The 27542-nt window shown below is 40.4% G+C and overlaps 1 protein-coding gene across 1 annotated transcript; it reads left to right on the top strand.

The window, feature by feature from the left end:
- The first annotated feature begins 8442 nt into the window (after window positions 1-8442).
- On the top strand, window positions 8443-9363 carry LOC111139652 (olfactory receptor 2M5-like). Its single transcript, XM_022491978.1, has one exon. The coding sequence runs from the start codon at window positions 8443-8445 to the stop codon at window positions 9361-9363; it is 921 nt and encodes a 306-aa protein (XP_022347686.1).
- Window positions 9364-27542: the final 18179 nt, after the last annotated feature.

Genomic DNA, 27542 nt, shown 5'->3' with positions numbered 1-27542 from the left:
AAAAGAAATTAAAAAATTAAAAAAAAAGATCTATGCAATCATGCCAATAGATGCAGAAAAGATTTGACAAAGTACCACATCTCTTCATGATAAAAAACCTTCAACAAAATAGGTTTAGAGGGAACATACCACAACATAATAAAGGCAATATATGAAAAACCCACAGTTAATATCCTTCCTCAATGGAAAAAAACTAAGACCCATCACTTTAAGATAGGGATGTTCACAATCATCAGAATTATTCAAATAGACCTGGAAGTCCTAGCCACAGCAACCAGACAACAACAAGAAATAAAAGGCATCCAAATAGGCAAGGAAGAAACAAAACTTTCACAATTAGCAGACGATACTCTATGCAAAAACCCAGAAGAATCCACCAAAAAACTTCTAGAACTGATACATGAAATCAGTAAAGTTACAGTATACAAACTCAACATACAGAAATCTGTCCATTTCTATACACCAGTAATAAAGCAGCAGGAAGAGAAATTAAGGAATGAAACCCATTTACAATTTTACCCAAAACAGTAAGATACCTATGAATAAAACTAACCAAGAGGAGAAAGACCTGTACTCTGGAAACTATGAAACACTGATGAAAGAAATTGAAGCTGCCCAACTTCTTGCTCAACATGTCTCCAAAGGTAAGATAAACAAAACAAAAATGAACTATTGGGACTTCATCAGGATAAAAAGCTTTTGCACAGCAAAGGAAATTCAACAGAAGAACTAAAAGGCAACCTATGGAATGGGAGAAGATATTTGCAAATGATGTATCAGATAAAGGGCTAGTATCAAAAAAACCGTAAAGAACGTATCAAAGTCAGCACACAAGAAACAAAGAATCCAGTTCATAAATGGGCAGAAGATATGAACAGACATTTCTCCAAAGAAGACACCCAATGACCAACAGACAAATGAAAAAATCCTCAACATCATTCAGTATTGGGGAAATGCAAATCAAAACCACAATGACTTTCTCTGCTTGATTTATTTCACTCAGCATGGAGCACTGGGTGTGATGCATAAACAATGAATCTTGGAACACTGAAAAAATAAAATTAAATTAATTAAAAACAGCACAATGAGACACCACCTTACAATGGTCAGAACGATTAAAATTATCAACTGAGCAAACTACAGATGTTGGCAAGGAAGTGGAGAAAGAGGAAGGCTCTTCCACTGTTGGTGGGAATGCAAGCTGGTATGGCCATTCTGGAAAACAGTACAGATGTTCCTTAAAAAGTTAAAAATAGAGCTACCCTATGACCTAGCAATTGCACTTCTAGGTATTTATATGAAGGATACAAGTATAGTGATTTGAAGGGGCACCTGCACCCCAATGTTTATAGCAGCGATGTACACAAGAGCAAAACTATGGAAAGAGACAAAATGTCCATCGCCAGATGAATGGATAAAGAAGAGGTGGTATTTATATACAAAGGAATAATAGTCATCCATCAAAAAGAATGACATCTTGCCATTTGCAATGATGTGGATGGAATTAGAAGGTATTATGCTAAGTGAAATAAGTCAGACAGAGAAAGACAAATACCATATGATTTCACGCAGATGTAGAATTTAAGAAACAAAACAAATGAACATAGGGGAAGAAAAAGAAAAATAAATTAAGATAAAAAGGGAGAGGAAGGCAAACCTTAAGAGACTCTTCACTATAGGAAGCAAGCTGAGGGTGCCTGGAGGGGAAGTCAGTGGGGAAGGGGTAACTGGGTGATGAACATTAAGGAGGGCACTTGAAGTAATCAGTACTGGGTGTTATATGTAACTGATAAATCACTAAATTTTACCCCTGAAACTAATAATACAGTAAGTGGTCACTAAATTGAATTTAAATAAAAAACTTTAAAGAGAAACTGAAGCTGCCAGAAAGAAAAAGAAAAACATTCCATGCTCATGGATTGGAAGAACAAATATTGTTAAAATGTCTATACTACCCAAAACTATCTGTACATTTAATGCAATCTCTATCAAAATACCAACAGCATTTTTCACAGAGCTACAACAAACAATCCTAAAATTTGTATGGAACCATAGAAGACCCCAAATACTCAAAGTAGTCTTGAAAAAGAAAAGTAAAGCTGGAGGCATCACAATTCTGGACTTCAAATTATGTTATAAAACTTTGGTTAACCAACATATAGTACATTATTAGTTTTTGATGTAGTGTTCAGCAATTCTTTAGTTGTGTATAACACCCAGTGCTCATCACAACATGTGCTCCGTTTAATACCCATCACCCAGCTACTGAACATAATTAAAAAAAAAAAACTAAAAAAATAAATAAAACTGTAGTAATCAAAACAGTATGCTACTGGCACAAAATAGACACAAAGATCAATGAAATGATCCAGCTTCCTTGACCCCTTGAGTTGGGTTCTGTGAACAACTTGTAAGCAGGTACTGCATGATCCTTGAAGTTCTCACAGGACAGAGCCCCATTTGTCCGTAATAGTAACCCTGTATCAGCCTTTTCTATTCATGTGTAATTCCCCACTTTTCTCTACATCCTTTCTGTGGACACTTCTCAAATATAATACTTGCCTAGATGTCTAGCCCCAGCTATGCCAACTTAAGGCAACTGGTGATGCTTGGTATGTGTAGGACTCTCTTCTCTTTAAATGATCTTAATAAACTAGTAGATATTAAAAGAATTGGGCAAGAAAAGTAGAAAGATGAGAAAAACTAAAAGTGAAGAAAAACTTAAATTAATTTTGAAAAGAGGAAGGCTTGTGTTGCAGCCAAGGGAGAGAGAAAAGCACAGACAGATGCATTATCTTGCACGATTCTGAGCACCTTCCTGGGATATACAAGTGATAACAAGGTTGAGAAAGAAAGAGAAAATTGGTGAATCCTGGCATTTTATATCTTGCCTCCCATAGGCCAATCATGTCCTTGATAGGATGTTGTCAACTTCCTCAAAGTACACAGAAAGGCCACAGATGTCTAGTCCCCACTGCAGGTGAGCCTGGCATTCCTCCCATCCTCTTTGGTTTAGATTTCACCTATGACTTGGCCTGTCAGATGAACTTGAAGTTGAATGAGCTGATCTCTCTTGAGCTGGATCCTCAACGACTGGAAATAGGAATGAGCAGAAGATGAGCGACACAATCCTATGCCAACTTGAGACCTTAGAGCAGAGCGAGGTAGTTGAGAAGCTATTTACTGATTTCCTAAGGAAAGTGGTAAAATGGACAGCACAGTGCATTAGGGAGATTCATCTCAAAGATGAATGTGAGCTCTTTCCTCTCATTCCTCTTTCAGAAGACATAGATGAGAATTGAAAGACAGCCAAGGGCACCACTCTAACACGGTCTTAATTGAGATAATAGGCGGGCTCATCTAATCATCCTACCAATGCTTTTCAAGCTTTTCCAAGGCAAAATAACCACCTGCTAGATACTCCTCAATACTATAGATTCCAAGTTTCTACTTCCAAGGATGAGAAGTCAGTCAGTCACATTTATAGGTGCTGAGAGACTAAATAACAGACATACCATGAATTGATAATGGTGTAAAAGACAACTCTGGTCCACAAGCAGCCATCTGCCCAGGAAACAACCCTCTTATCTATGATGAACAGTTCAGGAAGCCAGCTGCCACAAGTTCAACTTGGAAGAAGTCAGATCCCTAACAACCTAGGAAGCTAACAATACTTTCTTTTTTTTTTTAATTAAAGATTTTATTTATTTGACAGAGAGAGACACAGGGAGGGAAGGAACACGAGCAAAGGGAGTGGGAGAGGGAGAAGCAGGCTTCCCATAGAGCAGGGAACCCAGCGTGGGGCTCAATCCCAGGACCCTGGGATCATGACCTGAGCCAAAGGCAGGAGCTTAACAACTGAGCCACCCAGATGCCCCTATAGTCTCCAAATAAACAATTTCAGTTATTAACAGACAGCTTTCCAAAATTTTGTTCCCACTTCCAATTTAGGACAAACCACAGAAATCCAAATACATACCCTAACCCATCCCCCTGCTTTCAGTTAACCTACTTCCAGTTTCCCCATGCCAACAGTTTCCAATCATAAACAATCTGAAGCTTCTCTTTTTCTACTCTAAAGCTTTCCCACTCCTCTCTGTCATTGAGACTCTGCCAAAATACGATTGAGAGTGTCTGACTGCCTTGCTATAGCAACTTTGAAGAAATAGCATTTTCTTCACTTATCTGGGTGGTCTTCATTTACTTTCACAGTGCTCAGTAATTATTTGTTGAATGGAAAATAAATAATAATTGAATAAAAAAAAGTATAAGATGTCAATTGAGAACAAGTTTCACAGAATAACTGACCAGGCTCCATTTCCTGCCATGCATGATTATAGTTTAGATATCCACTCTGACCTTCAGTGGTGATCAGGTTCTCCCCCAGCCCCATGTGCAGGTAAGGGTAAAGACTCTGAGAGAAGTATGGGTGAATATGTCAGGTGATATCCCATGGGTGCCCTCTTCCTTCTTTAGGAGCAACCTGGGGTGGTTTTCAGAATCAGGGCTATGGGGAATGAACTTTGTCCTGAATTCAATTCATTAAATTTTGCATCTTCGTTGGTGTGGAGTTTCTATTCCCTCAGCTCATTATGAACTGTGTAGGGTACACTGAGACATCTGCTCTGCAATCGAGATATAAGCCTGGGACCTGAGCTCATCATCAGTTTTACAAGAACCAGGAGAATATCTTTGGTGGTTAGTTCCATAAATTCTTATTTGGGGCCTTGGAGTTGGGAGAAAGGTGTGTGTGTGTCTGTAAGGGCCTTTCCCAGGCCACCATTTGCTCACACATTGCCCCGAGGATTAGATCTTTGCATGCGTGTTGGGTCTGGCCCATCTCTGCTGAGATTCACAGGATGGAGCAGAAGGTGAAGTCTGGTGAGCTGAATGGGGTTGGGAAGTACTGAAAGGGGTGAGGGAAGACCTGACAGATGAGAGACTAAAAATGACGAGGAAGTGGGAGAAATTCGTCCAACATCAGGCTTCAGCTTAGAGATACCTCCTTGCTGTCAAGTGACAAAGGTTCTTGGAATCAGAGACCAGACAGATGGTAATCCTACTTTTCTTGGGCAAAATTTATCCATTCTCATTTATCCATTCTCTAGTCTCTGGACTGAGTTGGCAGGCAGGCTCGTGGGCCTTTGCCACCATGTGCCCATGCCAGTCTCGTGTTGTGGCTGTGTTCCATTCCCACCTGTGCTGATCTTGGATTCTACCTCCCTGAACTGTGTTCTGGCTCTCTTTGCTGGTTGTCTCCCTAATTTGCTATGTCCCAGGACTTTCCTATCTAGTGACATGATCTGACTCTAGACAGCTTCTCACCACTGCTAAGATAAGACGAGGTATGCACACAGATTGTCCAATTGCATTACAGGTAATATACTGAGAGCAATTGCAGTGCAAGTGAATATTTTCCCCATAAGTATCACCTTGTGGGGGGGGCTAAAAAGGACACCTGGGTGGCTCAGTCCCTTAAGTATCTGCTTTTGGCTCAGGTCACGTTCCCAGTTCCTGTGATCGAGCACCACACTGGGCTCCCAAAACTGAGGATTCTACTCCCTCCTCCTGTTCTTGCTCCCTCTCTCTCTCTCTGACTGTCTCTCTCTCTCACTCTTATTCCCCCCTTCAAATAAATACATAAAATCTTTTTTAAAAAGCCATATATGACGGGATCCTTTCCAGACCTAGTGACCCAGAACTCCAGGGATGGTACCAAGGCATCTATACTTTTTTAAATTATGTTTTGGTAGCCAACATATAGTAAGGACATCATTAGTTTTTGATGTAGTGTTCAATGACTCATTAGCTGTATATAATACCCAGTGCTCACCACAACACATGCCCTCCTCAATTCCCATCACCCAGTTACCATATCCCCCCCGCACTCTCCTCCCCTCTGTAACCCTCAATTTGTTTCCCAGAGTCCAGAGTCTCTCATGGTTTTTCTCCCTGTCTTTCTCCCCCCTTGTTTTCCCTTCCTTCCCCTATTGTCCTCCGTGCTATTCCTTATAATCCACATATGATTGAAACCATGCGATAATTGTCTTTCTCTGCTTGACTAATTTCACTCAGCATAATCCCCTTCAGTTCCATCCACGTTGATGCAAATGTTAGGTATTCATCCTTTCTGATGGCTGAATAATATTTCATTGTGTATATGGACCGCATCTCCTCCTCCTCTTCCTCCTCCTCCTCCTTCTCTCCCCCTCCTCTCCCCCCCGTCCCCCTCCCCTATTCTTCTTTCTTTCTTTTCTTCTCCTTCTCCTTCTCCTTCTTCTTTTCTTCTTCTTCTTCTTCTTCTTCTTCTTCTTCTTCTTCTTCTTCTTCTTCTTCCTCCTCCTCCTCCTCCTCCTCCTCCTCCTCCTCTTCAGATTTATTTATCTGTCAGAGAGAGAGAACAAGCAGGGGGAGTGGCAGGCAGAGGGAGAAGCAGACTCCCCACTGAGCAGGGAGCCCAATGTGGGACTCAATCCCAGGACCCTGGGATCATGACCTGAGATGAAGGCAGACAATTAACTGACTGAGCCACCCAGGTGTCCCTGGACCACATCTTCTTTATCCATTCATACATTTAAGGACATCTTGACTACTTCCACAGTTTGGCTATTGTGGACATTGCTGCTATGAACATTGAGGTGCATTTGTACTTTTTTTTTTTTAACCAAAAATACTTCCAGATGTCCTAGAGACCCAAACATCACTAACCCCAGTTGTGACAGTGGGAGCTCTGAAATGTCATTTTTGTTCCCTTCCTTCTGTTCATAATTATCCTCCAATCATGAACTATTTCAATAGTCTTTGTTTCTCTTTGCTTGTCTTTTCCACTTTTGTTAAGAAAAAATTTTTGAATTCTACCTGTGACATTACACAATTCAGAAGCCACAACTTCCCCAAAGCATCCCCTGGAATCCCACCACTTGTGGAGTGAGGACTGGTTCTTCCTTCCTTTGTAGATTCAGTGAGTGTATCTTAGAACATTTAGTAGTTCTAACCAGCTTAGCACCCACCTAGGTTTGGAACTATAGAAGGTAATTGATGTACAAGCAGGTGATAGTTACGCTCCAGTCTCTTCTCTACTGTCCAAGTAGCAGAGTGGTAAATGGTTGAGATACATCCTGAGAGGCATCATGAGATTCTCATGATGCATTTAGCATCCACTTTTAGTTCTGTTGCAGTACCTGCATTGGGGCAACTTTATTAAAATCTAAATTTAAAAAAGAATAAAAGAATATAAATAAATAAAATCAAAATCTCCAATCTAGAAAACCTCTCCACAAAGACAGAAGAGAGAGAGGAAACAGCTTGTATTTATTTATTTTTTTTTTAAAGATTTTATTAATTTATTTGAGAGCAAGTGATAGTGAAACCACAAGTAGAGGAGAGGGGCAGAGGTAGAGGGAGAAACAGACTCCTGGCTGAACTGGCATCCTGATGCAGGGCTTGGTCCCTGGACCCTGGGATCATGACCTGAGCCAAAGGCAGATGCTGAACTGACTGAGCCACCCAGACAACCAACAGTTTTATTTTTGAACAAGTATTAAACCAGAGGATGAGGTGCATTACAGGTAATATACTGAGAGCCTGCAAAACAGAAAGAGTCTCATTCTTTCATACTCAGACAGTGACAACCCATTACATATACGCTTTTGAGATAAACAAGCACTAGTCTTCAAATAAGAGGACTTGATGGTACCATTGTCACACTCTGTTCATTCAACAGGTAATGGGGGCAGCAATCTGTGTTAGTTAATTGGCTTTATCCAAAGGGGGAAAAAGCCTTCACACAGTTTATGACAAGAGGTAGTTTTGCCTCTTACCACAAGGTGTCTATTGAACTTAGGGTCCTCCTCTGCCACAGAGCCTGAGATAGGGGTGCTACATTCCCTGATGATCACGTTTCAAAGAGATGGATCCTAGGTCCTTGAGAAAGACATTCCTGGGTCAGAGCACTGGCAAAAACCTTACTTGGTTTTTAAAAGGTTTAAACACCTAGAAGCAACAAGGAGCTTACAATGCTGTTTTCTAAAGCAAATGCTCTTTACAGGAGAGGGAGGAGAGTCACTTCTCTTTTTTTAAATTTGCATTTATCCTTACACCTGTCACCCCCTTACTCTCCTCCTTTCTCATTCTTGTCCCCCAGTACTTTCCCCCTCTTTACATCTTTGTCCTACTTCTACAGCTATTCACCTATGACTTATGTCCCATCTCTCTATCCCTTGCATTCTCTGGCTCCCTGAGGTTTTAGAGAAGTAAGGATCAAATCATGCTGATAACTTTAAGGCTGCTGAAAAAAGAAAAAGATTTTTCACTGCACAAGGAAAGGGTGGGTCCATGTCAGAGGGTTGGGCTCTGTCTTTTAGAAGAAACAGGAGGTGGGTATTTGGAGATGCCAGGTTAGTAGTTTCATTTCTTTGTTCCTTTGTTCTTAGGGTCTTGGGCATGGAGCTCTGGAACCACACCTCCCTCTCTGACCTCATCCTTTTGGGCCTGTTCGGCTACTTATTCCTTTTTTCCCTTGTCATTCTGGCCTCTGCTGTGGCACTCCTTGGCAGCATCCTCTTCCTCCTGCTCATCCAGGCCAACAGACACCTGCACATCCCGAGGTACTTTTTCCTCAGCCAGCTCTCCATCATGGACCTGATTGTGATGAGCACAGTGGTTCCCAAGATGGCAGCCAACCTTCTGTCAGGCCATAAGTCCATCTCTTGGGGTGCCTCTGCCACTCAGATCTTCCTAGTGGTCATGGTAACAGGAGCAGAATGCTTCCTCTTGGCATTCATGGCCTATGACCGGTATGTGGCAGTCTGCCACCCACTGCGGTATCCTGTCCTCATGAACTGGAAGGCTTGCTGTCTGCTGACCCTGGCATCCTGGATGGTTGGGGTGTCTGACAGTGTGATTGACATGGGTGTGGTCTTCAGTTTCCCCTACTGTGGCTCTCTGGAGGTGGATCACTTCTTCTGTGAGGTCCCTGCCCTGCTGCGTCTCTCCTGTGCTGACACCTCACTCTTTGAGGATCTTATCTATGCTTGCTGTGTGGTCATGCTGCTGTTGCCCCTTGTGGTCATTGTGGCTTCCTATACCCGGGTCCTCACAGCTGTCATTAGAATGCCCTCCGCAGAGGGGAAGCAGAAGGCTCTGACCACTTGCTCCTCCCACCTGGCTGTGGTGGGCCTATATTATGGAGGAGCCATGTTTAGCTACATGCAGCGGGCCTCCAGTCGGACACCAATGGGAGACCGAGCCACCTCCATCTTCTACACCATCCTCACTCCAATGCTTAACCCACTCATTTACAGCCTGAGGAACAGGGAGGTAACGAGGGCCCTGAGGAAGGTGCTGGAGAGATGGGGACTGTAGGCATGCCTGCCTTTCTGAGGCTTCTTGTGTTGGTCTGCCTCTTCCTCTGCAAGCTCAAGCTCTCTTGTTGCTCCTCTTCCTCCTCTGTACTCATTGGATCTCTCTGGCTGGTTGGGACAAGGCTGTGAGCTGAGTAATCAAAAACCATTTGAATGGAAGATGTCAGGGTAACAGATGGTACATGGCCAGCTGCCCAGTGAATCTTTCCCCACATTGAGCACCACAATTTTCATGGAATGGAGGGCCATGGATGTATTAGTTACCTTCTTCCTAGGATTGACAGGGGAAGTCTTTATTCTGAGTTGTCTGTTGAAGGTGAATGAGGAGGGGGAACCAATCCAGAATTCATTTGTGCACTGAATGTGGTACATGATGTTAGGGTCTGGCATGGAGGAGCTATGCTACCTAGGGCAAGGCTATTTCTCTCTCTCTGGACTTCCCTTTATTACCTGTACCATCATAGCTACCAGTGCGACTATGGAATAAAAACTCCATTTCTGTGTACCTTATGTTATTAAGCAGCATAAAGATTTTTGTGCCTTCTTGCAATTGTGCTTTACATACAGGTATTAAAGTGTAAAAACCTCAAAGAAATATGGCCAGAACATTTTATATGCCGACAGCAGCACACTGCAGAAAGTACAGAGGGTACAAGTATGTCACTCCCTGCAAAGAGGGAATTTGGGGTCAGACTGATTCTTGATCATTGAGACTCAAGGTGGAACAGGAGTGAGCTGTGAGAAGACTCTGGTAGGAACTGGTTTCTATAGTTTCCATCACAGGGGCTCTGGAGGGATTTGGGAAATAATCTCTTGATCCATGTCTTCTGCAAAGATCTTCTTCAACACACTGGACCAAATATCTCCCCTTCATCACTCATTCACACTGCTCTCAAGAGACCTGCATGGACTTCCTGAGAGTCCACGGGGATGTCAGGCACTATGTGGGGGTACACATAGAATGGTGAAGAAGAGGGCATGGTCCAGGCCTGGGGGAATCTGGCCACAGATATAAAGTGTTCCAGGCAGAGGGGACAGTATTCTTGAGCAGAGAGGGGCAGGGATAAAGCTAAGGAGAGCTGACCAGAGGGAATGGGGCCCACATTGCCTGGGGCCTGGTAGGTCATTGTAAGATGATCAGACTTTGAGCAGAGGGGAGATATGATCCACCGTAAGCTTCATAGAACCACTGTGACTATTGTGTAAGGTCCATAGTGATGCTCATATCATGAAACAGGTGAGAAATGATGGCACTTGGACCAGGGTAGAAATAGGAAGTGGCAGAAGTTGACAGGTTTCCGATGTAATTTAAAGGTGAAGCCCACAGAATTTTCTGCCTTACTGGGGTTGAAGATATTGTTAGTCGCAAGGTTTTATGAGGGATAAATGAGAAATTACATTTAACTTGTTTGCACTCTGAGCACTTTGTTAGCTTCTTTTATTAAAATGCACATGTGGACACCTGGGCGGTTTAGTTGGTTAACTGTTTGCCTTCTACTCAGGTCCATATTCCAGGATCCTGGGATGGAGTCCCATACTGGGCTCCCTGTTCTGAAGAGTCCGCTTCTCCCTCTGCCCATTCCCCTGTCCCTGCTCTCCTCTTTCTCTCTCTCTCCCTTTCTCTCTCATGAAAATATATAAGTAAAATCTTAAAAAAATAAAATGCACATATGCTTCAGTAATTAATCCTTTTCTTAAAAATGACATGCAACTGTATGCCATTTTATGGAAGCAAATTTTCAAGTAGTTGTCTGATTTCAGTGCATTACAGAGTGGATGTGGGTTGTTGTTGTTTTTTTCCATTCCAATTATAATGGCAAAAACTGACAAGGCAAAAAACGACAAGTGTTGGAGAGGTTGAGGAGAAAGTGGAACCTCTTACACTGTTGGTGGGAATGCAGCCACTTTTATTATATTATAAAAAGTGTTGCCCAACATTCGTTCCCGCACCTTCCCTGGGTCCTGTTTAGATTGGGGACATCTCAGCCCAGCTCCATGTGGCACACTGCCCACCCTTCCGGGTTCACCCTGAGTTTCAACATCATTCTCATTTTCAAGGAGTTGGAACACTGCAGCCCCACAGCCCCCTCCTCAGGACCCAAGTTTGTGCAGGCTGAGCTTCTCCATCCTCCCTGCTATTCAGAGCTGTAAGTCTTCTGGGGCACTGGCACACCCCCCACTCCAGTTTAACTCCCACATCCTTAGGGGTTTCAGGGCAAGAGGTAGGCAGATAGACACCACCAGGTACCTCACAGCCAAGGCCAGACCTGCAGCGTGCCCACCAGAGAGATGGTAAATAGGAGTGAAGTAGTTGGAGCTTGGGGGTTGCCCAGAAGCTCGGGAACAATTTCTCTAATGCCACAGCCATGCATGGGTAGGAATTCTTCCAGCAAGACGTTCTCTCCTGTGTGAATGTGAAGGTCAACCCAGGGCAGGGTTAGGACCCAGGAAAGGTTCATGGTACCTTCTGCATAGGGCCAGAGCTCAGCACTGTGTGTAAGGGTCTAGGGGCTTCAAGCTCTGCTGGTCTCCACTGGAACTGAGGCTACAGTTTTGCCAAAGTGTGGTAGCCCCAGAGGAAGAGAGGTTTCTGTATTTATCTATGGGAGATTAGGGGTGGTTAGTGCAACAAGTGGCTTCCAGGTGCCAAGTACCACAGGAAACTCCCCCAATATCCTTGGTCTACCTGCTGTGGCACCTGTCTCAGCTGGGGAGAACTGATGACCAGGGCACAGGAGTGGCATAAGTTACAGTTTTCTCCTATCCCCTGTTTCCTTTCCTCCTGGTTTTCCAAGCAGACCCCGGAACCCCATTCTTCTATTATCTTTGGTGGTTTTGCAGTTTGAATGTCATATACCTGGGTGTTTGGTTTTTTGGTTTTTTGGGTTTTTTTGTTTGTTTTTTGTTTTTTGTTTTTGGTTGGTTTTGGTCGTTTGCAATTATTCTGTGTGGTACTCTCTGATTCTCCCTGATGGCTGCTTGTTTTGGTGTCTGACACTAATTTGGGGAAAATTCTCCCTTCATTTATTCCACAGTTGGTTCTTCTATTCTAGTCTCTCTTCTCCTGCTAGTATTCACCTTACACACTTGTTACACCTTTGCAGTTGTCTCATGATCCTTGGATATTTTGTTCCTTTCCCCCGCCCCACTATTTTTTTCTCATTACTTTTCAGTTTTCAGAGTTTCTGTTGTCATATCCTTAAGTTCAGAGGTTTGTTCTCCATCTGTGTCCAGTCTACCAATGAGACCATTGAAGGCATTTTTCCTGTTAGTGTGTTTGAACTCTAGCATTCTTGTTCTTAGAATTTCCATCTCTTTTATATTATCCATCTCCTCTTGCATGTTTTCTATATTTTCTACTAGACCCTTTAGAATATTTTTAATTCAATTAGCCAACATATAGTACATCATGAGTTTCAGATGTAGAGTTCAGTTATTCATCAGTTGCATATAACACCCAGTGCTCATCACATCAAGTGCCCTCCTTAATGTCCATCACCCAGCTACCCCTTCAACCCACCCAGCTCCCCTCCAGCAACTCTGTTTGTTTTCTGTAGTTAAGAGTCTCTCATGGTTTTTCTCCTCCTCTCATGACTTCCCATTCAGTTTTCCCTCTTTTCCCCTATGATCCGCTGTTCCTTAAATTCCACATATGAGTGAAATCATATAATTGTCTTTCTCTGATTGGCCTAATTAACTAGGCAGAATATCCTCCAGTTGCATCCATGTCGGTATAAATGATAAGTATTCATCCTTTCTGCTGGCTGAGTAATATTCCATTGTGTGTGTGTGTGTGTGTGTGTGTGTGTGTGTGTGTATCTCAGATCTTCTTTATCCATTCATCCGTCAAAGGACATCTCAGCTCTTTGGATAGTATTTCTGTTGTGAACATTGTTGCTATGAACATTGGGGTGCAGGTGCCCCTTCAGATCACTTCATTTGTATCTTTGTGATAAATACCTAGTAGTGCAATTGCTCGGTCACAAGGTAGCTGTATTTTTTTAAAAAGATTTTTTTATTTATTTGACAGACAGAGGCCACAAGTAGGCAGAGAGGCAGGCAAAGACAGAGAGAGAGGGAAGCAGGCTCCCTGCTGAGCAGAGAGCCCAACACGGGGCTCGATCCCAGGACCCTGGGATCATGACCTGAGCCGAAGGCAGAGGTTTTAACCCACTGAGCCACCCAGGAGCCCCCAGGTAGCTGTATTTTTAACTTCTTGTGAAAACTCCATACTGTTTTCCAGAGTTGCTGCCCCATCTTGCATTCCCACTAACAGTTCTAAACAGAACTAAAGGTTCCCCTTTCTCCACATCCTCATTTATTCTCCATTATTCTCCACATCCAACATTATCACCCATTATTCTCCACATCCAACATTCATTGTTTCCTGACATGTCGATTTTAGCCATTCTGACTGGTGTGAGGTAGTATCTCATTGTTGTTTTGATTTGTATTTCCCTGATCCTGAGTGATGCTAAACATTTTTTCACGTATCTGTTGGCCATTTGGATGTCTTCTTTGGAGAAATGTCTGTTCATGTTTTCTGCCCATTTCTTGACTGGACTATTTTTTTTTTTTTTTTTTTTTTTTTGGTGTTGAGTTTGAGAGGTTCTTTATAGAACTTGGATACCAGCCCCTTATCTGTAATGTCATTTGCAAATATCATCCCCCATTCCGTAGGTTGCCCTTTAGTTTTGTTTCATTATATCCTTTTCTATACAGAAGCTTTTAATCTTGATAAAGTCTCAAGAGTGCATTTTTGCTTTTGTTTCCCTTGTTTTTGGAGATGTGTCTAGCAAGAAGATGCTGCATTCGAGGTCAAAGAGGTTGCTGCCTGTGTTCTCCTGTAGGATTTTGATGGCTTCCTGTCTCACACTGAGGTCTTTCATCCATTTAGAGTTTATCTTTTCATATGGTGTAAGAGAATGGTTTAGTTTCATTCTTCTGCATGTGGCTGTCCAATTTTCCCCACACCATTTATTGAGGAGACTGTCTTTTTTACATTGGATATTCTTTCCTGCCTAGTTGAAGATTAGTTGAAGAGTTGAGGTCCATTTCTGGGCTCTCTATTCTGTTCCATTGATTTATGTGTCTGTTTTTGTGCCAGTACCATGTTGTCTTGGTGATCACAGCTTTGTAATATAGATTGAAGTCCAGCATTGTGATGCCACCAGCTTTGGTTTTCTTTTTCAACATTCTTCTGGTTATTTGGGGTCTTCTCTGGTTCGATACAAATTTTAGGATTCTTTGTTCCAGCTCTGTGAAAAATGTCAATGATATTTTGGTAAGGATTGCATTGGAAGTGTAGATTGCTTTGGGTAGCATAGACATTTTAACAATATTTGTTCTTCCAACCCATTAGCATAGAATGTCTTTCCATTTCCTTGTGTCTTCCTTAATTTCTTTCATAAGTGTTCTGTAGTTTCTACAGAGCAGATCTTTTATCTCCTTGGTTAGGTTTCTTCCTAGGTATCTTATGGTTTTTGGTGCAATTTTAAATGGAATCAACTCCTTAATTTCTCTTTCTTCACACACACTGTTAGTGTATCAAAATGCAACTGATTTCTGTGCATTGATTTTGTATCCTGCACATCACTGAATTCTGTATGAGTTCTAGTAATTTTGGGGTGGAGTCTTTGGGATTTTCCACATAAAGTATCCTTGCTATTTTGCAAAGAGTGAGAGTTGGACTTCTTCTTTGCCAATTTGAATGCCCTTTATTTATTTATTTTTTGTTTTCTGATTGCTGAAGCTAGGATTTCTAGTACCATGTTGAACAATAATAGTGAGAGTGGGCATCCCTGTCATGTTCCTGACCTTAAGGGAAAAGCTCTCAGTTTTTCTGCATTGAGAATGATATTCACTGTCCGTATCCTGATTCAAGCCTGATCTTATGACCCTGACGTCATTACCTGAGCCAAAATCAAGAATTGGATGCTTAACCAACTGAGCTACCAAGGCGCCTCATAGACTTTATTTTATATATTTATTCATTTGTTAAGATTTTATTTATTTATTTGACAGACAGAGATCACAAGCTGGCAGAGAGGCAGGCAGAGAGAGAGGGGGAAGCAGGCTCCCTGCTGAGCAGAGAGTCCGACTCCGGGCTCGATCCCAAGACCCTGGGATCATGACCTGAGCTGAAGGCAGAGGCTTTAACCCACTGAGCCACCCAGGCACCCCTAGACTTTATTTTTTAGAGAAGCTTTAGTTTTACAGAAAATTGAGCAGAAAGTATAGAGTGCTCCTATATACCACTCCTCTCCAACCCTTCTGCTACCCATCACACTTTCCCTATGTTTAGCATCTTGTATTTGTGTGGTACATCTGTTACAACTGACAAACCTATACCAATACATTGTTATTAACTAAAGTCCATAGTTTACATTGAGGTTCATTCTTGGTGGTGCATGTTTTGGTGCATATATTTCTACTCTATAAATAATAACATGTATCCACATTACCTTATTGTACAGAATAGTGTCACTGCCATAAAAATCTTCCTGTTCATCTATTCTTCCCTCCCTGTCTCCCTCCAAAACCCTGGCACATGATCCTTTTACTGAGTTGTTATGCTTCCTCCAGAATGTCATATAGTTGGAATCATACAAGCTTTTAGACTGGTTTCTTTCACTTAGTAGTATGCATCTAAGGTTTTTCCACCTTTTATGGCTTAATAGATCATCTCTTTTATTGTTGCAAATAATTTTCCACTGTGTAAATGTACCAGTCTGTTTATGTGTTCACCTTTGGAAGGACATCTTGTTGCTTCCAGTTTCTGATATTCAGATTTTTATGTGGATGTGAGTTTTCAACTCATTTAGGTAAATGCTGGATCATACGCTAAGACTGTTCCATAGTCATAGGATTATATTTGGCTGTGTAAGAAATTGCCAAACTGTCTTTCAAGATGACTCTATCATTTTGGAAACAACCAGCAATGAATGAAGGGTCCTGTTGTTCCATATCCTTGTCAATATTTGTGTTCATCAGTGTTTTGGATTTTAGACATTCTAATAAGTGTGTAGTGGTATTTAACTGTTTCAATTTGCAGTTCTCAAATGGAAAGTGGTGTATAGCACATTTTTTCTTTTTAAAAAATTAATTTATTTTTTCTTGACAATTCTCTTTATTTTTTATTATTATGTTCAATTAGCCAACATATAGTACATCATTAGTTTATAACACCCAGTGCTCATCACATCATGTCCCCTCCTTAATGCCCATCACCCACTCACCTTCCCTTCTGCAACCATCGGTTTGTTTCCCAGAGTCAAGGGTCTCTCATGGTTTATCTCCCTCTTTGATTTCTTCCCATCCAGGTTTCCTTCCCTTCCCCTATGATCCTCTGTGCTATTTCTTATATTCCACATATGAATGAAATCGTATAATAATTATCTTTCTCTGATAGATTTATTTCACTTAGCATAATACCCTCCTGTTCCACCCACATCGATGTAAGTAAGTATTCATTCTTCCTGATGGCTGAGTAATATTCCATTGTTTATATGAACCACATCTTTTTTATATGATTATTTCCCATCTATACATCTTTGGTGAAGTGCCTGTTCAGATCTTTGCCCATTTTATTTTGAGCTTTTTTTTATTGCCAAGTCTTAAGAGTTCTTGTTTACTTTGGATATGAGTCCCTATCATGTATGTATTCTTTTTTTAATTCAAGTGTAATTAACATACAGAGTTATATTAGTTTCAGGTGTACAATATCCAGCAATTCTATACATTACTCAGTACTCATCACAGTAATACTCTTAATCCCTTTCACCTATCTCACCCCCTGCCCCGCCACACACACACAACTCCTTTCTGGAAACCAATGGTTTATTCTCTATATTTAAGTTTTGTAAATTTTTAAATTTAAATTCAATTTAATTTACATACTGTATTACTAGTGTCAGGGATAAAATTCAGTGATTCATCGATTATATACAATACCCAGTTCTCATTACTTCAAGTGCCTTACTTATTGCCCATCACCCAGTTACCCATTCCCCCATCCCACCTAACCCCTAGCAACCCTTGATTTGTTTCCTAGAGTTAAACAGTTAAGAGTGAGGTTTTTTGTTTGCTTTTGTTTTGTTTTGTTTTTCTTAAATTCCACATATGAGTGAAAACATATGGTATTTCATTCACTGACTTACTTTGCTTCACATTATATCCTCTAGATCTATCAGTGATGTTGCAAATGGCAAGATTTAATTCATTTTTATGGCTGAGTAATATTTTATATAAACATATAAATAGCCATATGTATCTTCCATATCTTGGCTATGGTAAATAATTCTGCAATAAACACAGGGGTGCAAATATCTTATTTAACTAGTGTTTTTGTTTTCTTTGGGATAATACCAAGTAGTGGAATTACTGAATCATAGGGTAATTTTGATCTGTTTATCACAGTGGCTACACAAGGTTGCATTCCCACCAACTGTACACAAGGGCTCCTTTTTCTTCACATCCTCACCAACCCTTGTTATTTCTTGTCTTTTCATTCTGGCCATTCTGACAGGTGTAAGTTGATACCTGATTGTGGTTTTAATTTGCATTTCCTTAATTATTAGTGATACTGAGCATGTTTCATGTGTCTTGGCCATCTGTATATCTTCTTTGGAAAAATGTCCCTTGCCATTTTTTTCAAGTTTTTATTTAAATTCTAGTTAGTTAACATACAGTGTAACATTAGTTTCAGGTGTAAGATCTAGTGATTCATCAGTTACATACAATACCCAGGGTGCATCACAAGTGCCCTCCTCAATACCCATCACCCAATTACCCCATCCCCCACCCACTTCGTCTGTAGCAACCCTCAGTTTATTCTTTATAGTTAAGGGTCTCATGGTGGGGAACTTGAGTGGCATAGTCAGTTAAGCATATAATTCTTGGTTTTGGCTCAGGTTGTGATCTCAGCATCCTGAAATTGAGCCCCGTGTAAGGTTCCATGCTCATCATCGTTTCTCACTCCCTCACCCTCTGCTCCTCCACTCTCCCCACATGTACTCTCTCTCTCCTCCTCCTCTCTCTCTAAAATAAATAATAAATCTTTTTTAAAAAGTCTCTTGTGGCTTGTCTCTCTGTTTTTATCTTATTTTTTCCTTCCTTTCCCCATGTTCATCTGTTTTTCTTAAATTCTGTGTATGAGTGAAATGATATAGTATATTTCTTTCTCTGGCTGACTTATTTCATTTAGCATAATACACTAATTTCATCTATGTCATTGCAAATGGCAATATTTCATTCTTTTTGATGGCTGAGTAATATTCCATTGTACATCTGAGTAATATTCCATACCACATCTTCTTTATCCACTCATCCATTGATGGACATCTGGGCTCTGCTGCTATAAACATTGGGGTGCGTGTGTGGATGGATCTTTCTTTTTAATCCATTCATTGATCCTATATGTTTTGATTGGAGAATTTAGTTCATTTGCATTGAAAGTAATAATTTATACATAGGTACTTATTGCCATTTTGTTAATTGCTTTCTGGTTGTTTTGTGATTCTTCTCTGTTACATTCTTCTTACACTTTCTTTGTGGTTTGGTGATTTTCTTTAGTGTCATGTTTAGATTCCTTTATTATCTTTTGTGTACTACTATAGGTGTTTGCTTTATAGATACCATTAGGCTAACATATACTAGTGTGTGTGTGTATACATACGTAGTCTCTTTTAAGTTGATAGCAAATTACGTTTGAATGCATTCTAAAACAATATTTTACTCCCCCCCCATTTTAATGTTTTTGGTATCACTTGCACATCTGTTTTTGTATCACTTAACTGATGATTAATGCAGTTGTAGCTATTTTTACTACTTCTGATTTTTAACCTCTATACTAACTTTATAAGTCCGTTACCTTTACTATGTATTTCCTCTACTATGAGATTTACAATTTCATATGTATTCTTGTTACTAATTGATGTCCTTTATTTCCAGCTTAAATAAATCCTATTAACCATTCTTGTGAGGCTAGTTTGGTGGTGATAAAGTCCTATCAGTTTTGCTTGTCTGAAAAACTCTATCTCTCCTTTAATTCTGAATGATAGTCTTGCCTGGCAGAGTACTCGTTTGAAGTTTTTTCTTCTGACCACTTCGAATATATCACACCACTGTCTTCTGACCTGCAAAGTTTCTACTGAAAAACATGCTTATAATCTTATGAGGGTTCTTTTGTACATAATAAGTTGTTTTTCTGTTGCTGCTTTTAAGATTTTCTCTTTCTCTGTAAATTTTGATATTTTAAATATAATGTGTCTTGCTGTGGATCTTTTTGAGCTCATCTTTTTTGAACTCTCTAAGATTCTTGGACCTGCATGTCAGTTTTCCTCCCCATGTGTGTTTTTAGCCATTATTTCTTCAGATTATTTTTCTGCCCCTTTATCCCTCTTTTCTTCTTTTGGAATCCCTATAATGTGAATGTTATCCCACTTGATGTTGTCTCATAGGTCCACTAAGCTATCTTCACTTTAAAAATTATTTTTTTTCCTTTGCTGCTCTGTTTGGTTGAGTTCTACTGCCCTTTTATATCTTCCCTGTCTTCTAAATCACTAGTCATTTCTTCTGCTTATCTAATCTGTTGTGAAAACACTCTCGTGTATTTTTAAGTTTAGTTATTGTATTCTTTAGTTTCGTATTTCTTTTTTTTTTAAAGATTTTATTTATTTGACAGATGGAGATCACAAGTAGGCAGAGAAGCAGGCAGAGAGAGAGGAGGAAGCAGGCTCCCTGCTGAGCAGGGAGCCCCATGTGGGGCTTGATCCCAGGACCCTGGGATCATGACCTGAGCCGAAGGCAGAGGCTTTAACCCACTGAGCCACCCAGGCGCCCCTAGTTTCATATTTCTTATATATTTTATATCTTTAAGTTCTCACTGTGTTCTTCCATTCTTCTCTGAAGTTTGTTGAACATCTTTATTACTATTACTTTTCATTCTTTGTCAGATAAATTACTTACCTTCATTTCCTGAAGTTCTTTCTGACATTTTACCTTGTTCCATCATTTGGAACATATTCCTCTCTTCCCTCATTTTACTTGACTCTCTGTGTTTGTTTCCATGTATTAAGGGAAACAGCTGGTCTTGATGGAGTGGGCTTGTGTATGAGATAAAATTTATCATTCAGCCCTGCTCTAGCTCTTGGTTGTCTGTCAAACCTTTGTGATTATCTAAGATTTAGTGTGATAGTTTATGCTGATCTGGCTAGGACTTATACTGTGTTTGCTATACTTGTAACTTTCTGAGACTTCAATTTCCTCTGGTGTCATTGATTTTGTCTCCCCTGGAAAGTCTTAAATAGAGTCTGACCTTTACAGTTTTTTCAACTATAAGCCCGTTATTGTGCAGAGATCTTGTTGCTGTGATGATAAGATATTAGGAAGGGGTACTATTCTATAGTCCTATAATTAGTTCTTAGTCTTTTGTAGGCTTGTACCCTTGAGATATGAACTTCACAAATACTTCTCAGCTCCCCCACCTTAGGTGTGACAGGAAGGTTAGAGGGGGCTGAAGTTGGCTAGTGGCCCTTCCCTAGGTAAAATAAAGTAGTTTCCCATAAGTGCTGGCTTTTGTTAGAGAGAAATGGGGGAAGGACAGAATGCTATGGCATACAGTTGCTCTTTCTCCATTTTTTAGGGCAAAAGTTTGCCCTGTGACCTAAATTCTCTGACAGATCTAAGAACAATTACTGTCTTTCAGTTTATTCAGTTGTTTTATTGTTGTAGGGATTGAATAATGCTTCAAAGGTCTTTATATTGCAGAGCAGAAACCTGAAGTCTAGGCTATATTGTGCCTGAGGTTCCCTCCAATGGTTGCCAGCAAAGGAACTTAATTCACCTTAAATGACCCATGTCCTTGCACTGATCTTGCTTAGTTAAATGCTGTCATCCCTTTTCTTTCTTCTTTGGCCTATCAAGAGGAATTTGTCCATTAATAAGTTGACAGTTAAAAAAAATGTGATCAGTATGGTCAGTACCTGGCCCTACAATGAGGTTATGAGATTCTGAGATTAGCAGCTGACAGGTGGGCCTCAATTTGTGTGGGGTGGACTCTTCCAGAACAAGCTTCAGGCCAAAAAAAAGACTCTGGCCGGTGTCCCAATGCTAACCACTCACTCACTTTTTTGTTTCTCAGGCTTAGGGCTAACCTGAGTCTCTTGTTGACCAACTCTTCAAGGTCACCTTCCAGGAAAGGCTTGGAGAGCATCCCAGTGAGGCAAGTAGCAGTGACAGATACACAAAGCCCAGCAGTGGTATGGTTTTGGACTCTGGTCTACAAAGTCATCTCCAAATTATTGCTAGAACAGAGGAATACAATGAGAGTTCCTTAGCCTGATGCCAACTGTGTCCATCAGTACACAGGGGTCTGCTGGTTGGAGGAAGAGCCTTCCAAGTCTCATCAGTGTGTATGTGTGGGGTGGGGGTTCTGAGCCTTGGCCCCTGGGGTAACAAGTTCCAGGGCAGAACTTTAGAAGCACGCACAATAACCAGCCACAATGTTGCCTGGAGCCAGGATGGAGGAGTCAGTGAAAGAAGGAAGCAAGTGAAATGATGGGAGTGGAATGAAGGCCAGGCCCAGTGTTGTGGATGCCAAACCAAGGATGCCCATGCTGGAGTAAGGCTGGAAGAATACCAACATTAGCAAGTTTCCAATAATCCCTTTAAACAATTTTTTAAAAAAACTTTTTTTAACCTCTGAAAGTCAGATGACTCTATTTGGAATACTTTCTCTATCAGTCAGTTTTAGATGTTAGAAATTAGCCTCTCTGAAAGGAGGCTTAATTCTGTAAAATTTATCTTTTACCACAGTTTCAATGTAAAAAGCATTTTAAAAAACAAATTTTGACTTGTGTGAGAGCATATACTCATAAGTTGAAGCTTTCTACTTCTGGTGTGGCTTCAGTCCTTAAGAGGAAAAGCAAGCACTGCTGTCCTTTGAAACAACACCTACTGGATCTCATGTGTGCATGAAGGAGTCTGCTTTTATACTTGTCTTTTTTGTGTTGAATATCTATTCTGAATTTTCAAAATTATGCTTTGATTCTTCATAATTTCTTATAGAATTTCTTATAGAATTGATTTGCATTGATCATAAACAGTAAATAAAAGTGTGAAATAAGTAGGTGGGTAAAAGAGGAGCTCATTTGTTTTCGGCAGCAGAGGATGGGAAAGACATTGGGTGAGGTTACCGGGTCACCAAGGCCTTGGGAGTGGAGTGGTGAGAGTCAAGTCCCTGTCCTCCATGGAGAGGAGGGTGGGCAGACTTGCCACTCTCCTAAGTCAACCCTAAAATAACTACATATAGTTTAGAGGGATGCCACCCAAAACGTTTGGCATCTTATTTGATATGATTGTTGATCTTCCCAGAGAAAGAGAAACTAAAGGGTGTGGTTCTTGGAGACGGGCTGCCTAAGTTTCACTTAACACAGCACACACACAAGGCAAGGAGTGAGTTTCCTCTGTTAAAAGAATATCTGGAAAGCTATCTAAATTGAGATACTTTGCTGCACCATCCTTCCCAAGCATGTAGTCTGCCAAGTGAGGGGACCCAACATCACAGAAGCATTGGAGTGTTTTGGCATGAACAAATGGAACAGAGGTTAGGGGATTAGCTCAAGCTGAGGGAACTGAGGAATGAGGAGGACCCAGGGGAGGTTGTGGCTGCACTGTTTCCTTCATCTCTCCTTGCTTCAGTATTGAGAGAACAGCAAAAGTCTGTCAGAGGGAGAAAGTAGGGGTGTCTAGGGGAAGAACAGCCCCCCTCCCTAGAGCAGGCACACAGCCTGCCAGATGCCAGAACTGGATATGAGACCAGAGTTTGAAAACTAGAGCGATTATTTAATAATTAAAGTTATATGAACATTTTGAACTGTGTTATTGAAGAACAAGAAAGAAGGACTCTAGGGAGACAATTGAAGGCAGGGATTTAAAAACTATGAAAGACACGAAAACATGTCATGTCACTACCTTGTAGTGTTAAGATTATTCAATCAGATGGTTTTGATTTTCAATTATATATTTTTAAGATATCTTCTTGTTTGTTTTCCATTGGCATGAGGCAAAAGGAAAAAAACCACTGGCTTACTTTTTTAGTAACAAAAGCAATCACACACACTCCCTGTAAAAATTTATGGTGCCACTGTACCCATAGTATAAATAGATTATATTTTGTCTGTTCTCCTAATAGCAAGTATGTGGTACTCCATCCCTGCTTTCACTGCTGCAATGAATATCCTCTTATATTTTCAGGTGCTGGTGTGAATATTTCTATAGATTAGATTCCCGGATTTGGAACTATTGGGTCAGAAGATGCTCACCTTTAGAAATCAGCAAAATTGACCCCAAAATGTGTCAATTTATAATCCCATTAAAGACATATGGAAATGTTCAATCCATGGGAATGGAAGATTCTCATGGAGCCAAGGATAACTTGACTCCCACCCACTGTTGAAGTTAAGGTCTCTCTCAGCACTGCCCACCCCTGTGAGTTAGCCGGACCCAGTATGCCTCAAGCCAGAGCAGCCTCACTTCACGGTTTTATTTTGTACAATGGATTGGGATCCACACATAATTGCTTTGTTCACCATCTCCCAGTTTTGAGGAATAGCTCCATGGAAAATGTAAACAGTGGGGAGAACTGAACATACCATGTCCTATTTTTTAGAAATTTTCAAGAGAGTCATGGGGTTTGACCGGAAGGAGACTTGGGTTTCTACTCTGAATATTCTGGCCTCTTGGGTGGCCTCCAGCATGGCCTCTATGATTCACAAAACATCTAGCTGAATGTCTAGGATCCCTGGACTTCCCCATTATTTAAAATGTACTGGTAGAGGATCAGTTATTTAAAAATACTTTAACTTGCCTTTTGTATCAGCTGTATGTCTTTCTCATTTAATGTATAAAAACAATAAAAGGAACAGATAATCATTGTATACAGTCAAGGAATATATTTTTAATGTTATCATATAATATTTGTGAGTAGGACCCCAAAATATTAGCACACTAATGCAAATGATTATAGAAAACTAACTTTTTCTTAATATCATACATGGTATGTTAACAAGACTATAATTTTAAAAAAAGTTTTTACTTTAATTCTGCTTGTTAATATAATGTTATATTAGTTTCAGGTGTATAATACAGTGATTGAAAAATTCATACATCACCAGGTACTCATCACAAGTGCTCTCTTTAGTCCCCATCACCTTTTCACCCATCCCATCAACCCTATCCCCTCTGGCAACCATCAATTTGTTCTCTATAATTAAGGTGTCTCTCTTGATTTGTCTCTCTTTATTCCCCCTTTGCTCATTTGTTTCTTAAATTCCACATAAGAGTGAAATCATATGATATTTGTCTTTCTCTGACGGTCCTATTTCACTTAGCATTTTTTAAAGTTTTTGTTGTGTTATTTTTTATAAATTTTTTAAGTTTTTATTTAAAGTCTAGTTTGAAAAAAAAAAATAAAGTCTAGTTAGTTAACATAGAGGGTAGTATTAGTTTTACCTGTGCAATATAGTGATTCAATACTTCCATACAACAGTGGTCAATGCTCATCACAGCAAGTGACCTTCTTCATCCCCATCACCTGTTTAACTCATTCCCCCATCACACTCCCCTCTGGTAACCACCAGTTTATCCTCTAGAATTAAGAGTGTTTTTTAGTTTGTCTTTTTTTTTCTCTTTTTTTTCACTTGTTTCATTTCTTAAATTCCTCGTATGAGTGAAATCGTATGATGTTTGTCTTTCTCTGACTGACTTATTTCCCTTAGCATTATACTCTCTAGCTCCATCCATGTCATTGCAAATGGCAAGGGTCCATCTTTTATGGCTGAGTAATATTCCATTTTACATATATAACACCTCTTCTTTATCCATTCATCAACTGCTTCCATATCTTGGCTATTGTAAATAATGCTGCAATAAACATGGCGGTGCATGTATCCCTTTGACTTAGTGTTCTTGTATTCTTCAGTTCAGTACTCAGTAATGCAATTGCTGGGTCGTAGGGTAGCTCTATTTTTAAGTTTTTAAGGAACCTCCATACTGTTTTCCAGAGTGGTGTACCAGTTTGCATTCCCACCAACAGTGTAAGAGGTTTCCCCTTTCTCTGCATCCTTGCCAACACCTGTTCTTTCCTGTGTTGTTCATTTCAGCCATTCTGACTGTTGTGAAGTAATATCTCCCTGTAGTTTTGATTTGTGTTTCACGGATGATGACTCATGTGGAGCATTTTTTCATGTGTCTGTTAGCCATCTGTACGTCTCCTTTGTAAAAATGTCTCTTCGTGTCTTCTGACCATTTTTTAATGGGATTATTTGTTTTTTGGGGTGTTGAGTTTTATAAGTTCTTTATAGATTTTGGATACTAACCTTTTATCAGATATGTCATTTGCAAATACCTTCTCCCATTCAGTAGATTGCCTTTTAGTTTTGTTGATTATTTCCTTCTGATAAGAAGCTTCTTATCAGGATGAAGTCCCAGTAGTTTATTTTTGCTTTTGTTTCCCTTGCCTCCAGAAACATGTCTACTAAGAAGTTGTTGTGGTCAATGTCAAAGAAGGTACTGCGTGGGTTCTCCTCTAGGATTTTGATGGCTTCCTGTCTCAAATTTAGGTTTTTCATCCATTTTGAGTTCATTTTCGTGTGTGGTTTAAGAAAATAGTCCAGTTTTCCAACACCATGTGTTAAAGAGACTCTCTTCCCTGATATTCTTTCCTGTTTTGTGGAAGATTAATTGACCACATAGGTGTGGGTCAGCAATTGGTGACTGAACTTAATCTCCAGCCTCTCTTTACTCCCTGAGTTCAAGGGTAGATGGACAGGAGCTAAACTTCAACGTTTTAATCACATACTTGGTTCCCCAGAAAACCAGCTCCCCCTTAGGGGGCTTTCCAGAAGTCATTTCATTAAAATAAATGAGGTGTGGTTGAAAGGGGCTTGTTATGAATATCAAAAGACATCCTGATAGCTCTTACCACTTAGGAAATTTTAAGGGTTTTTAGAGTTCTGTGCCAGAATCTAGGTGGACGACCATATACTTTGCATTAATCATAATATCACACCTATCTTGTATTTTTCCTGACTCAGCCCTGGAGTCAACCACTTCTCAAAGGAGGCTTGGTTCCTTTTAGTGGAAAATAGTAATAAAAACTCAGTTCTGGGGGTGCCTGGGTGGCTCAGTGGGTTAAAGCCTCTGCCTTCCGCTCAGGTCATGATCTCAGGGTCCTGCAATCGAGCCCCACATCTCAGCCCCGCATCTCATCGGGCTCTCTGCTCAGCAGGAGGCCTGCTTCCTCCCCCTCTCTCTGTCAGACTCTCTGCCTACTTGTGATCTCTGTCTCTCAAATAAATAAATAAAATCTTTGAAAGAAAAAAAACAACTCAGTTCTGGATGCTAATTGTGTTCATTGGTACTGGAGTGTTATTGTTCTTATGCTGTCAAAACTGACAGAGCCAGGAACCTTATGTGTGCACACATAAATCTATCTACCTATTTTTCAGGTGTGTGCATGTGCTCCATCTACCCATACATTGTAAAAAACATGAGTTCACAGAGTTACTCTTTCATTTTCTTCTTTCCACTTTCTGTAGTTCTGTATTTCATTTCTGACTGAAAAACCTCTCGGCAGACATAGGGAATTTTCTTATTTGCCCAATCCCTTGTTAATCAATTCTTGTCATTATTCATCCTTGTCATGATTCATTTTAAAGTTCACCTGGTTGCTGTGGCCCCATCAGTTTCGGAGCACATCTGAACATAAGATGTTCCAACCCTGGAACTTCTCTGCTCCAGCCCTGGAATCAGCCATTTCTCCAAGTTCATCTCAGTGGGAAATGACATTTAAAACTGGGATCTAAGCCCTAAGTGAACTCACTACTTATGAGGTGTCATTGCTTCCAGACATTTTGGAGCTAGAATACATATAAATATTGCATGGAGCACTGGGTGTGGTGCATAAACAATGAATCTTGGAACACTGAAAAAATTAAATTAAATTTAAAAAAAAGAAAAAAAACAGATAAAAAAAAGTATTTAAAAAACACAGGTTAACTGATAACTCTTATCCAGTCTAGTAAGGTTTCCCACCATCTCTCCCCTATTCTAGTTTCTTTCTGGTCTCCCACAGTACACACTGTGGCTCCCAACAACATGAACTTATTGCTCCTCCTT

Source organism: Enhydra lutris, unplaced genomic scaffold (genome assembly GCF_002288905.1).
Source record: "Enhydra lutris kenyoni isolate GAN:26980312 unplaced genomic scaffold, ASM228890v2 scaffoldscaffold112, whole genome shotgun sequence".
Classification (NCBI taxonomy): Eukaryota; Metazoa; Chordata; class Mammalia; order Carnivora; family Mustelidae; genus Enhydra; species Enhydra lutris.
This window is presented reverse-complemented; position numbering and strand designations above follow the sequence as displayed.

Coding starts and splice junctions, on each gene's coding strand:
- LOC111139652 (XM_022491978.1), top strand. CDS start 8,443: ATGGAGCTCTGGAACCACACCTCCCTCTCTGACCTCATCCTTTTGGGC.